The following is a 13,938-nucleotide window of genomic DNA, read 5'->3' as shown; positions in this document are numbered from 1 at the left end:
AATTCGAAAGTAAAGTTCTATGTACTGACTTGGCAGAAAATCCTAAGAAATTTTGGCCTTATGTCAAAGCGGTAGGTGGGTCAAAACAAAATGTCCAGACACTCTGTGACCAAAATGGTACTGAAACAGAGGATGACAGACTAAAGGCCGAAATACTAAATGTCTTTTTCCAAAGTTGTTTCACAGAGGAAGATTGCACTGTAGTTCCTTCTCTAGATTGTCGCACAGATGACAAAATGGTAGATATCGAAATAGACGACAGAGGGATAGAGAAACAATTAAAATCGCTCAAAAGAGGAAAGGCCTCTGGACCTGATGGGATAACAGTTCAATTTTACACAGAGTACGCGAAGGGACTTGCCCCCCTTCTTGCAGCGGTGTACCGTAGGTCTCTAGAAGAGCGTAGCGTTCCAAAGGATTGGAAAAGGGCACAGGCCATCCCTGTTTTCAAGAAGGGACGTCGAGCAGATGTGCAGAACTATAGACCTATATCTCTAACGTCTATCAGTTGTAGAATTTTGGAACACGTAGTGTGTTCGAGTATAATGACTTTTCTGGAGACTAGAAATCTACTCTGTAGGAATCAGCATGGGTTTCGAAAAAGACGGTCATGTGAAACCCAGCTCGCGCTATTCGTCCACGAGACTCAGAGGGCCATAGACACGGGTTCACAGGTAGATGCCGTGTTTCTTGACTTCCGCAAGGCGTTCGATACAGTTCCCCACAGTCGTTTAATGAACAAAGTAAGAGCATATGGACTATCAGACCAATTGTGTGATTGGATTGAAGAGTTCCTAGATAACAGGACGCAGCATGTCATTCTCGATGGAGAGAAGTCTTCCGAAGTAAGAGTGATTTCAGGTGTGCCGCAGGGGAGTGTCATAGGACCGTTGCTATTCACAATATACATAAATGACCTTGTGGACAACATCGGAAGTTCACTGAGGCTTTTTGCGGACGATGCTGTGGTATATCGAGAGGTTGTAACATTGGAAAACTGTACTGAAATGCAGGAGGATCTGCAGCGAATTGACGCATGGTGCAGGGAATGGCAATTGAATCTCAATGTAGACAAGTGTAATGTGCTGCGAATACATAGAAAGATAGATCCCCTATCATTTAGCTACAATATAGCAGGTCAGCAACTGGAAGCAGTTAATTCCATAAATTATCTGGGAGTACGCATTAGGAGTGATTTAAAATGGAATGATCATATAAAGTTGATGGTTGGTAAAGCAGATGCCAGATTGAGATTCATTGGAAGAATCCTAAGGAAATGCAATCCGAAAACAAAGGAAGTAGGTTACAGTACGCTTGTTCGCCCATTGCTTGAATACTGCTCAGCAGTGTGGGATCCGTACCAGATAGGGTTGATTGGAGAGATAGAGAAGATCCAACGGAGAGCAGCGTGCTTCATTAGAGGACCATTTAGTAACCGCGAAAGCGTTACAGAGATGATAGATAAACTCCAGTGGAAGACTCTGCAGGAGAGACGCTTAGTAGCTCAGTACGGGCTTTTGTTGAAGTTTTGAGAACATACCTTCACCAAAGAGTCAAGCAGTATATTGCTGCCTCCTACGTATAGCTCGCGAAGAGACCATGAGGATAAAATCAGAGAGATTAGAGCCCACACAGAAGCATACCGACAATCCTTCTTTCCACGAACAATAAGAGACTGGAATAGAAGGGAGAACCGGTAGAGATACTCGAGGTACCCTCCGCCACACACCGTCAGGTGGCTTGCGGAGTATGGATGTAGATGTAGAGGTAGATAGGCAACTTTGATGAAGGGCAAATTGTTGTGGTCTGGTACCTGGGAACAAGCATCTTGGAGAAGTGAAGCTGGTCAGCTATTTGGACGCCACTGTCATGAGCATCTGTGGAAACTGGTTGAAGAATGGTTAAACAATGAATAAGTGAAAACGTGTCAGATTTCCACATCTCATCAAAGAATGTAGAGGTTGGAGGCTTGCCGGCTCTGTGAAGCAGGCTAGGCTACGATCTGTGGCAGATTTTCTGACAGAGGACAATGCTGGTGCAGGCACAAATGTTTCAGCGCATACTGATGGACATGGAGCTCCACAGCAGATAAACCATTCTTTCTCCCATGTTTACCCAACATCATCAATTATGGCAGCAGTGGACACAGTATCATTGAGATTTGGACTGTGTATCAATGGAAATGTGTCACCTGGATGAATCACATGTCTTGTTACACTATTTTGATGGTTGTGTCACCTAGGCGAAAAGCTGCTCTAAACAGACACCATACCACACATGCGTGGTGGTTAGGGCAGCACTGTGGTGTGTAGGAAATTCACATGGGGTACCACTGAACCTATGGTAGTAATTGACAACTGTGGACTACATGAACATTATAATGGACCACCTGCATCCCTTAATGCTCGAATCTTTCTCTGATGGCAATGGCATCTTTCAGCAGGATAACTATCCATGTCACAAAGCCAGAATCCCACTGCTCTGGCTTGAAGAGCATGATAGTGAACTTATATTGATGTCTTGGCCACAAAATTCACTTTGGCTAAACCTGATGGAACACAGCTGGGATGCTTTTGGTCAATAGCTCTGCACCCACAAACCACTGGGCCGTAATTTACTTAATTAGAATTGGGTGATTTGTGTGTGGATCCCTGATGCCAATGGAAGGGTTCAGTATTCTCTGTCCTGAGGGTTGTTGGCTTTCTTGACCTCAGAGCCTCTATTTATCACTCAAGTAGATCCTCAAGACTGAGTGCATTCTGTTCCAGTCCTCCCACAAAGGAACAATCCCTGGCAGTACTGAGAATTGGATACAGGTCCTTCATATATCAGGCAGATACACTAACCACTGAGCTATAGAGGCAGACATGACTTGTCTTACAACTTTTCAATAAATCATTAGAGTATGGAGTCTTTTTTGCTACAGTTTTTCACTACATTCATAAGCAGATTGATGCATCAGTACAAATTATTTATATTCCAATAGACTAGGCAGTAAAAGGAAATAATTAAGATGAGTATGTACAAACATCAATACCACAACGCACACTATTTAGATCACCCATATTAAAGTAAAGGAAGATAAATGAATAAAGTGAAAAGATGATGGAACTGATGAAAGTGTTTAAACTGCAAAATCTTCTGGCCTGTAATGAAGGACACAGTAAGCTTAACTGAGAAATGAAGCACTGATGTCACTAAATGTACTTTCACATGACAGTTACTGAAGCTGTGAACACTTTAGAAATAGGCCACTTAGAAGAATATCGGGCCTAGGAAACTGGCCATTTGTACCATAATTTACAGCCACATGATGTATCATCAAGAATAATACATACTAAAAAAGAACAAGCATCAAGATTTATTTTTCATATTTACTTTAGTTCTATGATAGATCATAAATTTTTAGCCCCCCCCCCCCCCCCCTCCCCACACACACAAAAAAAAGTGTGTGAGGTGAATTACAGAGCAATTTCTTCCTCCTCAGCTTCCAAATTTCTTGCTCACTCACAAGTATGATGTATTTGCAGAAAAATTATAGCAAACTGTAGGACCTAATGAGTACACACACAAAATTGTATCAATGCAATCATATTGGCTCAGCTATTTGTGACGGCAGGTGTTACATTATTTGATGTTTCTTTCAAAATAATTCTAGAAACTGGCAACAGGTGGCAGCAGCAGTCTGTAAATTGGTCTCATATGAAACGAGTCCAGTTTTTGAATGACAGGCGGCTCGTGTGTTGGGAAAAATGCAACCCAACCTATACTTGGGTGCAGTCTTTTTAAGACAAAGTTACTTTGCTCAGGTTAGGTCTCCAAAGTGTTCACACATTACTAGTTCATGAAAATTTAAGTACACAGGAAGACATGCAACTGCTTACAGTTTCTGGAATAAATTAAAAAGAAAAATAAACTACATCTCTGGCGAAAGAGATACATACCTGGCTTTTAGTTTTTCACTCTCAACCTCAAATACATTGATGATGAGATCATTAACTTTCTGTTTGGATTTAACAGAACCCCCAACAGTGTGGGCAACTGCTGTTAGCTTTATAGGTGAAGCAGCTGCAGAGTTCCACAGGAATACTGATGGAGAATACTTATGACAACCTGCAGGTACAAATTCATAGGCACCTGGGAGGTTGACACAAGCTTTGTTCACACCCCTCTCAACTGAGAGGTTCTGTACAGATGCAGCTCCAGATTTTTCAGACACAAGTTTGTATTGTACCTGAATATGAAAGCAAGATTAGAATAGTTACATAATTTATTAAGCAGTATTTTTTTCAAACACTTAATTTTAATATAATAGTCGTACAACAACAATAAAGTGAAGTCAAATGACATTTCTGGCTGATGGACTCCATGGTGTTAGTTCACTTGCACATATTGAAAAGGAATTTTTAACTACTGCACTTCAGTATGTTTGATGTGAGTAAAATTATTATGTACGAGGGCTATTCAGAAAGTAGGGAACATTTCCATCTGACACCGCTAGGTGCACGCTGATAGCGTACATTTTGGTATGTGCATGCTCGGCAGCTCAGTCGGCATCCAGCTGTGACAACAGGAATGTCTCTGCGCGTCTGTTTTTTTTTTTTTATTCGAATTTGAAATGTGCGCTGCAATTGAAAATCTCACCAGTTGTGAGGTGCAGTCTGTGATACGGTTTTTGTTGGCAAAAAACCTAAATCCTATAGAAATCTATCATAATTTGTGCAAAGTGTACGGAAATAACATAATAAGTGAATGTTCTGTCTGGAAATAGTGCATTCAGTTTAAAAATGGCCGAGCCAACATTCATGATGAAGAGAAGAGTGGACGCCGAGCATTGTGACTGACGATCTTGTCACTAAAGTTGATGAAACGATTCGTGAAAGCCGTCGCTTCACAATAACAGAGCTTTTGCTTTCTTTTCCACAAGTTTCATGGACTTTGTTGTTTGAAATTGTCACTCAAAAGCTAGGTTACCACAAATTTTGTGCACAATGGGTGCCCAAAATTCTTACAGATCACCATAAAGAACAGCGAATGGGGAGCAACGTTGACATTTCTGGAGGCCTACCACAAACATGGTGAGTCATTACTGGATTGAATTGTAACCAGTGACAAGACTTGGGTGAAACACGTCAATTGTGAGACAAAATTACAATCCATGGAGTGGAGGCACACAAAGTCCCCCCAAAAACCAAGAAAATGTTTGCAAACCTTGTCAGCAAGGAAGTTGATGGCGACAGGGTTTTGAGATAGGCAAGGTGCGCTTCTTATTGATTTTCTTGAATGTGAAGCAACCATAAATTCTGTCCGGTACTGACAAACTTTGCACAGCCTTATAAGAGCAGTTCAAAATAAACACCGAGGAAAGATGATGTCCAAAATCTTGTTTTTGCACAATTCCTGACCTCACACAGCAAATCGTACTAAAGAACCTCTTAATCCATTCAAATGAGAAATTTTCCCTCATCCGCCCTACAGCTCTGATCTTGCACCAAGCAACTTCCACTTGTTTCCCAAGATGAAGAACTGACTTGCAACACAGTGCTTTGATGACGACACAGAACTCCAGGCGGGCGTGACTGACTGGCTGAAGTCTCAGACGGCTGAATTTTATGACGAAGGTCTTTCAAAGCTTGTCCACCACTATGATGAGTGCCTCAATGTGTTTGGTGACTATGTGGCAAAGTAGTATATCAGTTGCTCTTTCAGATGTATATAATAAAATGTATTTCTTGCAATGTATTTCTTTTAAAATGCCAAAACATTCCCTACTTTCTGAATAGCCCTCGTATAAAATGGTTATTGTTTATAGTTGACGAGTTAATACTGAGTGCAGAGTGCAATGTAGTTTTTGTAATGCCAGTGATCATGTAAGGGGGCAGGGAACGAGGGGAGGGGGAAGGTGGAGGAGGAAGAGATGATGAAGCCTAATATCAGCTCACAGCTTGCTCCTCTTAAAAATAATCCCAAGAGCTGCCAGGTTTAAAAACCCAACACACATCACTAACTGAAGGTTTTTTCCAAAGAGACAGAAATACGCTGACATTAAATCTCTCTTTAAGAAAGATGATAAGAGAGATGTCAATAACTAACAACTTGTTTCACTACTGAAATTATTTTCCTATCTTTGTATGTGATGTATTGTAGAATAGTATCACACCTCAGCAACAATAATATCCTCAACAAATCACAGTTTGGGTTTCAGAAGCATTGCTCTACTAATTAAATAACAAAATAGTGCAGTCTAGTATTTTCTGTGACCTATTTAAGGTGTCTGACTGTGTGAATCACGGAACTCTCATAGATGAATTAAGTATTATGACGTTGATGGTATAGTCAACTAATGGATAATGTCACATATGGAACAATAGCGGACCTAAGACTGAGTCTTGGGGAACCCCATAAGTGATTTCTTCCTGTTCAGAATAACGTCCCTGGACTACATTGGCTGATCTACTAAGTACAGCTTTCTGCAATCTTTGGATATATATATACAATCTTCCATCTAATATAAGACAAGCAGAATTAGTTCTTTTTGCAGATGGCACTAGTATTATAATCAATCCAAGCATACATACAGAAACAGTAAACAATGTTCTTAAAAGTATCACTGACTGGTTTTCTGTGGGTGGTCTCATCTTAAATTTTAAGAAGATGCAACATATTCATTTCTGCACATCTAAGGGTATTATACTAGTGATAAGTATGACACAGAAGAGGAAATAATAAATTGGTTGGAAACTTCAAAATTCTTACTGATGAGAATTTAAACATTATATGATTCCCAAAACAATGTAGTTCAGCCACATTTGCATGAATCATTGCAAGTCTTGGGGATAGGCGAACTGATAAGTTGACATATTTTGCATATTTTCATTCAATAATGTCATATGGAGTAATGTTTTGAGGTAATTCATTTTTATGGAAGAAAGTCTTCATTGCTCAAAAATGGGTTGTATGAATATGTGGTGCTCACACATAATCATCCTGTAGACACCTGTTTAAGAAGTTATGCATTCTGATTGCTGCTTCACATTATATTTATTCCCTCATGAAGTTTGTTGTAAATAAACCACTATAGTTCAAAAGGAACAGTGATGTACATAATTACAATACCAGAAGAAAAAGACGTTCATTAGCCCATGTTAAAGTTGTCTTTTGCACAAAAAGGAGTGCACAACACTGCAACAAAAATTATTGATCGCTTACCTGTTGATATAAAATGTCTGACAGTCAACAAGATAAAACTTGAAAACAAGCTGAAAAAAGTTTCTCCTTGATAACTCCTCCTATTCAGTAGAATAATTTCTGTTACTGTAATGTGGAAGAGGCGGTGGGCAGAAATTACTAACTCACGTCTGTATATTTTGGTAAAAAATAAAAAAATCTTAAAAATGTTCAGCATTTGATTTGTGATCTGAATGTAAAAGGACTTGTTCCACATCATTAATATTTATCATGCAAAACAATCCACAGAACAGGAAGCTAACCAACACAAATCATTACATTACATTTTCATGGCCTTCCTCAGGAGGCTGTGGAAGGATTGGAACATAATTTAGAATACTGACATGCCACTGGTGATCACAAATTATACGGATGCCTCTCCTATCTTCCTTGGCCAAAATCCAATCCTGACAGCTCATTTGTCAAGACTCAATCCAAAACCTCATAGTATATCTCAAATCAGATGATGATATGATTTATGTCTTTCACAATGTATTGTTTTTCAGTGTTCATTTTGTTGACTAAATAATGACTACTTTCTTAGGCTCACTAGAGGAAAAATAGCACCTATTGTAATCACTTCTGATTTTCTCGCTATAAACGAGAGTACTTCTGTTTTACTCTGAGAAAAGTATGTCCCAGTAGCTGAATGGTCAGCATGACGGAATGTCTTTCCAAGGGGCCTGGGTTCGATTCCCAGCCAGGTCGGAGTTTTTCTCCACTCAGCGACTGGGTGTTGTGTTATCATCATCTCATCCCCATCGACATGCAAGTCACATAAGAGGCGTCAACTCAAAAGACTTGCACCAGACAAATGGTCTACCCAACGAGAGGCCCTAGCCACATGACATTTCCATTTCCACTCTGAGAAAAAAGGTAAGTGTTGGAGATTTTCTAGAAATGTGTGTGTTATAATCTTTAGAAATACAAAGAATATTTACTTTTACAAGGTGGGGGGATCAAATATGTATAACAGCAACAGGTATCAATAAACAATGCAGAATGTTTTAGAGGTACATGTTAATGAGGATATAAAATCATAAAAATTATAGCCACAATCTTCTAAAATGTGCTTTTTCAACAATCTTATTTGTCTACATTGAGTATAAGGATTTGATAAGTCGATATACATTGCATATTTCCATCCACTGGTGTCCTAATGGTGTAATGCACAGCAGTATGGAACTGTTTTCACAAAAAATGTTCGCAGAAGAAAATGAATAAAATTCTGTGTAAAGTAGCACAAATTTTAAATGTATATTTGTTCTCTGATGAAATTTGTCACCTATGACTAATAGGGTTAACGTGCAGTGGCCTGAGAGACCTTTACAGTTAACTGTGCACCCATTAAATAGACACACATGATACATCAGCAGATCCCTGTATCCTACAATACATTATTAGGACTTCTGTTCCATTACATGTAAACACTTGTCAAAAAATTACTATTCTGAAGTGTACCCTGCTGCTATGAGAGATCCACTGCATGCTGTGCTTTATGATGCTGCCATTCCTGCCTTCAGCATATACCAAAAGGCAATGATAACTTGTTAATTTAGGTGACTGTTTTCAATGATACAAGCATCCAGTTGCAGTATTTCTGCACTCATGCCAATTTCTCAGTTCTCTAACATGAGGTTATCATAGGTAAATGTGTGATGTAAATGTTAATGTGCTGCTGCTGTTGTTTGCTAATGAATGTGTGCTGATGAACTGAAGACAGCAGTACTGGCATTTAACATCCCACTTCCACCATTGTTATTAGAAAGGAGGATACTAACTCAGTCAGACAACAATGACGGAAGATATCAGTTATCAACATTTTCTGGAATCAGACTGGCTTTCGTGTAAAGTGATTTATGGAAACTGCAAAGCCTTTAGCAGAATTTTTGTTTGTTAAGTTTAACTCTATCATGTTCACATGTGAGGCCAGCATCTAGAATCAAAGTAGAAGAGCAGTTCTAGCAAACTGAAGCTGCTGAAAAGGCCTTGAAGCATACATGGGTAGCTCAGTCTGCGTGACCATTGCTCCAAAAAGGAAGGATTTGTTTTCAATCCCGTCCCACCACACAGTTTTAATCTGCAGGAAAGAGTCTAATGTATTAACTACTACATCACTTTGTTTGGCAGCACTGAACTGATGCATGGTCTGCTGCACTGTGGCCTTCTATCTATCATTTCAGATCAAGCTATCTGATAGCTGCACATCACCCACACACTGTTGAACATGACAGTGAATTTATTTTGAATGTTCAGTATCCCCACTAGTGGACATTAATATGGACACAGATTTGCTGGTGTGGGTCCCATGGGAGAGTAGTGCAGCAAGCTGGCACAGATGGTGTAGGTAAAGCAAAGGACTCTGTGGGTAAACCCACTGACACAGGTGTTCATCTGTGTTTGGCGATAGGCAACAGCCTGTCAGTTCTTATGCTGATGTTAACTACCTCAGACCTCGCCTTTGCCTCACTTTGTGCTCTGTTTCCCCATGATAATGCTCAGCTGTTTGTGCTGGTCGCATTTTGTGTTTATCTCTGTGCTAGTCTCTACGTGGTGTTCAGAGACTCTCCTCCTGTCATAGATTGACTTGCACATAAAGTTTTGTTCCCTCTATTGAAGTCTAGCTCCCTGGCTTTGTCAGCTAGTACAGTTAAATTTTTGGGACAGTGCTGGTTTTGTAGCATTGTCATGCCCTGTGTAAATACAAAAGAATGAATGTACTCAGGGTATTCCATTCTGGGCCTTTGAATGGTGCTTTTAAATACCCCATTATCATCATGACTTCACAGCTGAAGTGTCTCTTTAGAGTGGTTCTAATTATTTTACCATAATCAATCATGTTGAGACCTGGTGTCTAGGACTAACTGTCCACCACCGGCACCTGGACTATCAATGAACATGCTAACGGTATATAATACTATGTCATGCCAAACACTGCAACTTATAGAGGCAACAGAAGCATACCATTCATCTCTATTCATTTGCTCAGACTAGATATTTTGAGTAGTGAGATAAACTGGTCCAAACATGGTCACAAACATAGGGTTAACCATACTATATCTCACGGGTAAATTAATTTTTAATGAACTTATTCCTCATAAGTGAACAAAAAGTTACACAATGGATGATAAAGTCAGCAACATCAGACACAGCAGAAGTATACAATTAATGTGCAGTCTCATCATGAAAACTTGATGCCAATGTTGGGTCGGCTAGTTCTAGATAAAGACACTCTAATACAACACGGCATGACTATAATCTTAAAACATGAAATTTAAGTTATTAAGCCTTAGAATACCAGTAACTTTAGTCAATAACGGCATGATGGAAAGATGCTGATTTCCGTGGAATTGTTATATTTACCCCAAAAATAAAGCAGCAAAGTGTACAAAATAAATATGCCATTGTAAATGTGTAAGTAAGAAGCAAGATCATTAATGGAAAGTACAGACTGGAATATTAACACTATTAAGAAAAGAACAGATTGTTACTCACTGTAAAGATGACATGCTGAGTTGCAGACAGATGCAATAAGGAACTGTTACACACTGAGCTTTTAGCCAAAGCCTTCTTCAGAAAAGAAAAAGCACACATTCATACAAGCAGGCACATCTCACGCACACATGACCGCTACCTCTGCCCACTCCAGCCAGAAAGCAACTGTCACATTGAATGAAAGCAGCAATCTGGAATGGGACAGGGAAGAGGGATGGATAGCAAAGTTCAGCTGGGAGTGGAGCCTCTCTGCCGCGCCACTGGATGAAGGGTGGAAAGGGGGGCTACGGATATGTTTGATACCGTTGGCCTGACAGAAGTTGCGGAAGGAGGACGCTGTGAATTGGGGACCATTATCGGAGACCAACATGTGTGGCAGGCCCTCAAAAGTGAGAACCTGGGCCAGGGCCATGAGTGTTGCCTCCGTGATGGTGGATGCCATGCGGACGACTTGAGGGTATTTGGAGTAGGCATTAACGATGAGTAACCAGATGGACCCCAAAAACAGACCCACAAAATCGATATGGATGTGATCACAGGGCCGGCAAGGCACAGGCCAGGGTGCAAACGACTGAGGGGGACTTGCCTGGTGACGCGCACACGCAGTGCGCCCATGGACCAGGTGGTCAATGTCACCATCGATGCCAGGCCAATACACATACCGGCGAGCCAAGACTTTCATATGGGACATACCTCAGTGCCCCCGCGGTGTAACAAACTGAGCACCCAAAGCTGTAAATCCGGAGTGATGACCACCCGATGGGCATCCAACTCTGTGGCCAACAGAGGGAAATCATCAACCACGGAGAACCTGTAGGACAGGTGGCGCCAGGGGCTGAAATCGGACTGCATCCAATGAGTAACATAGGAGGGCCACCCGTCGACCACGTAGTGGAGAACCTGCTGTAAGATAGGGTCGCGGTGGGTAGAGGTGGCAATGTGAGCAGCCATAAGAGGCAGACCGTCCAGCACATCCCCGTGGGCGGAATCAATGTGAAAGCAGAGGACCTCCTGTTGGTCAAAGGCAGGATTGGGAACTGCTGGGAGACGTGACAAAGTGTCCGCATTAGCATGGGGGGCAGTGGGTTTATACCGGATGGTGTAAGCGTAATTTCATAAAAACAGTGCCCAGCGAAGACGATCGCCAGGGCCTCCTTTTAAATCTGGGCGTAGTTCCGTTGTGCTAGGGTCAACGTCTTAAAGGCACAAGTGATGGGCTGTTCAGAGCCATCAGCATCTCGATGCGCGATGACGGCCCCAATGCCATATGCCGATGCATCAGCTGCCACAACCATGGGGTGGTCCTGAGAGAAGGGAGTAAGGGAAGGGTCGGACTTCAGTATCGCCTTTAAACAGAGAAAAGCCTGGTCACAGGCAGGCAGGAGTCCAAGCAAAATATACCCCTTTGCGACGCATGTGATTGAGGGGTTGACCAATGGAGGCAGCCTGGAGCAAGAACTTTAAGTAATAATTAACTTTGCCCAAAAACCCATGGAGTTCAGATAAGTCCTCGGGACGAGGAAGGGCCTCAATGGCCATGACATTACGACCCGAAGGGTGAATGCCATCTTTGCTAAGCCCGTGGCCTAAGTATTCCACTTCCAGTTGAAAAAAAACAACACTTGTCCATCTGACAGCATAAAATAGAAGATTGCCGAGTATGAAATAAGGCGCTGAGGGTTTGCAAATGTCCCTGGTGGGAATGCCCGGTGACCAAGATGTCATCCAGATAATTCACAAAGGCGGGGATAGGTTGTGTAAGCTGCTCCAGGAACCGCTGGAAAATGGCCGGCGCTGAAGAGACACCAAAGGGAAGGTGCTTGTACTTATACAATCCGGAAGGCGTGTTGATAACCATGATGTTCTGAGAGTCGGCATCCAAGGGTAACTGGTGGTATGCCCCTGCCAGGTCAATCCTTGAAAAATACTCCCCCCCCCCTCCCCCCTCCCGCCAAGCTTGGCGAGGAGGTCTTCCTGTCGGGGAATGGGGTAAGTGTCAACGAGGGACTGAGCATTGACTGTAGCGCCGAAGTCCCCACACAGCCGAAGGGACTCATTGGGTTTCCATATGACCACCAATGGCGTTACCCAGGCACTGTAAGACACAGGCTCCAGAACGCCAGCGGCATGGAGCTGATCAAGTTCCTGCTTGACTGCCGGCCATAAGGCCACCAGAAAGGGCCAGGCCCAGAAAAAGCGAGTCTGCGTATCTGGCTGTAGGGTGATGTGCACCTGAAAACAGGAAGCACATCCGAGATCCATTGCAAACAACAACGCAAAAGCGGAGCACAGATTGTGCAAGTCCTGAAAAGGAACAGCCGTGGAAACGACCTTAACTTCGTCGGAAATTGAGAAGCCAAACAGTTGAAACGCGACAAAGAGGCTAAGGAGCTGGGGAACACGCTTGTACGTCGCCTGGACGATGAACTGACCACAAAGGCAAATGGAACCGTTTCCGTAGGCGACCAAAAGGTGAGAGGGAGGTGACAACTCAGGAGAGCCCAGCCGGGTATATGTCACCATATTAATCAGGGAGACAGTGGCCCCAGCATCGACCTGAAAATTGACATCCTCAGTGAAAAGGCGGAGCGTGAGGAAAAGCTTTCACGCTGGTGAGTCATCCTGTGGGATGACCAACTGCAGAGCATGAACTGTATCTTGAGACCCAGGACGGGCAGGATTGGAGTGAGTCGAGTGACTACAACAAACCAGTCAGATGTGGTCCTCCTCATTACACAGCGTACACATTTTCCTACATTGGGGACAACCAGCTCGAGAATGTGCAGTAAAGCACTGTGGGCAAGATGGAAGTGGGCCTTGCGATCGGCGACGAGGGGTGACTGGAGGCGCCGATGCCATAGAGATGTCAGACAACGAGAAGTTCCGACGGCGCTGGCCACGTCCTCATCGCGAGGGCAGAACCCGCCATGATGCCTCAATTGCCGTCACCTGCAGCCCCGTCATAAGATGCTAGTTAGCTGCTTGAGCAGTTTCAAAGGAGTGGGCAATGCAGAGAATCTCTTCCAAGGAGGGGTTGTTGAGTTTCAACACCGCAGTATCGACCTCAGGATCGGTAGCCAGCTGAACCACCACATCCCGGATCAGGGAGTCCGCATACGAAGCCTTGCACTGCTGATTGGTGCCCGTAAAATCGCATTGACGGCTGAGACCCTGCAAGTCTGTCACCCAGGAACGATATGATTGACCATGCTGGTT

The 13,938-nt window shown here is 42.6% G+C and overlaps 1 protein-coding gene across 1 annotated transcript in view; it reads right to left on the bottom strand.

Moving 5' to 3' along the window:
- The window catches only part of LOC126473173 (nodal modulator 3), a 159,476-nt gene that overhangs the window by 37,122 nt on the left and 108,416 nt on the right, over positions 1-13,938 (bottom strand). The window contains exon 10 of the mRNA XM_050100059.1: positions 3,945-4,234. Within this exon, the coding sequence (XP_049956016.1) occupies positions 3,945-4,234 (290 nt within the window). The remainder of the gene's footprint in view (positions 1-3,944; positions 4,235-13,938) is intronic.

Source organism: Schistocerca serialis, chromosome 1 (assembly GCF_023864345.2).
Source record: "Schistocerca serialis cubense isolate TAMUIC-IGC-003099 chromosome 1, iqSchSeri2.2, whole genome shotgun sequence".
Taxonomy (NCBI): domain Eukaryota; kingdom Metazoa; phylum Arthropoda; class Insecta; order Orthoptera; family Acrididae; genus Schistocerca; species Schistocerca serialis.
Note: the sequence above shows the minus strand (reverse complement) of the source record. Positions and strands in the feature narration are given on the sequence as shown.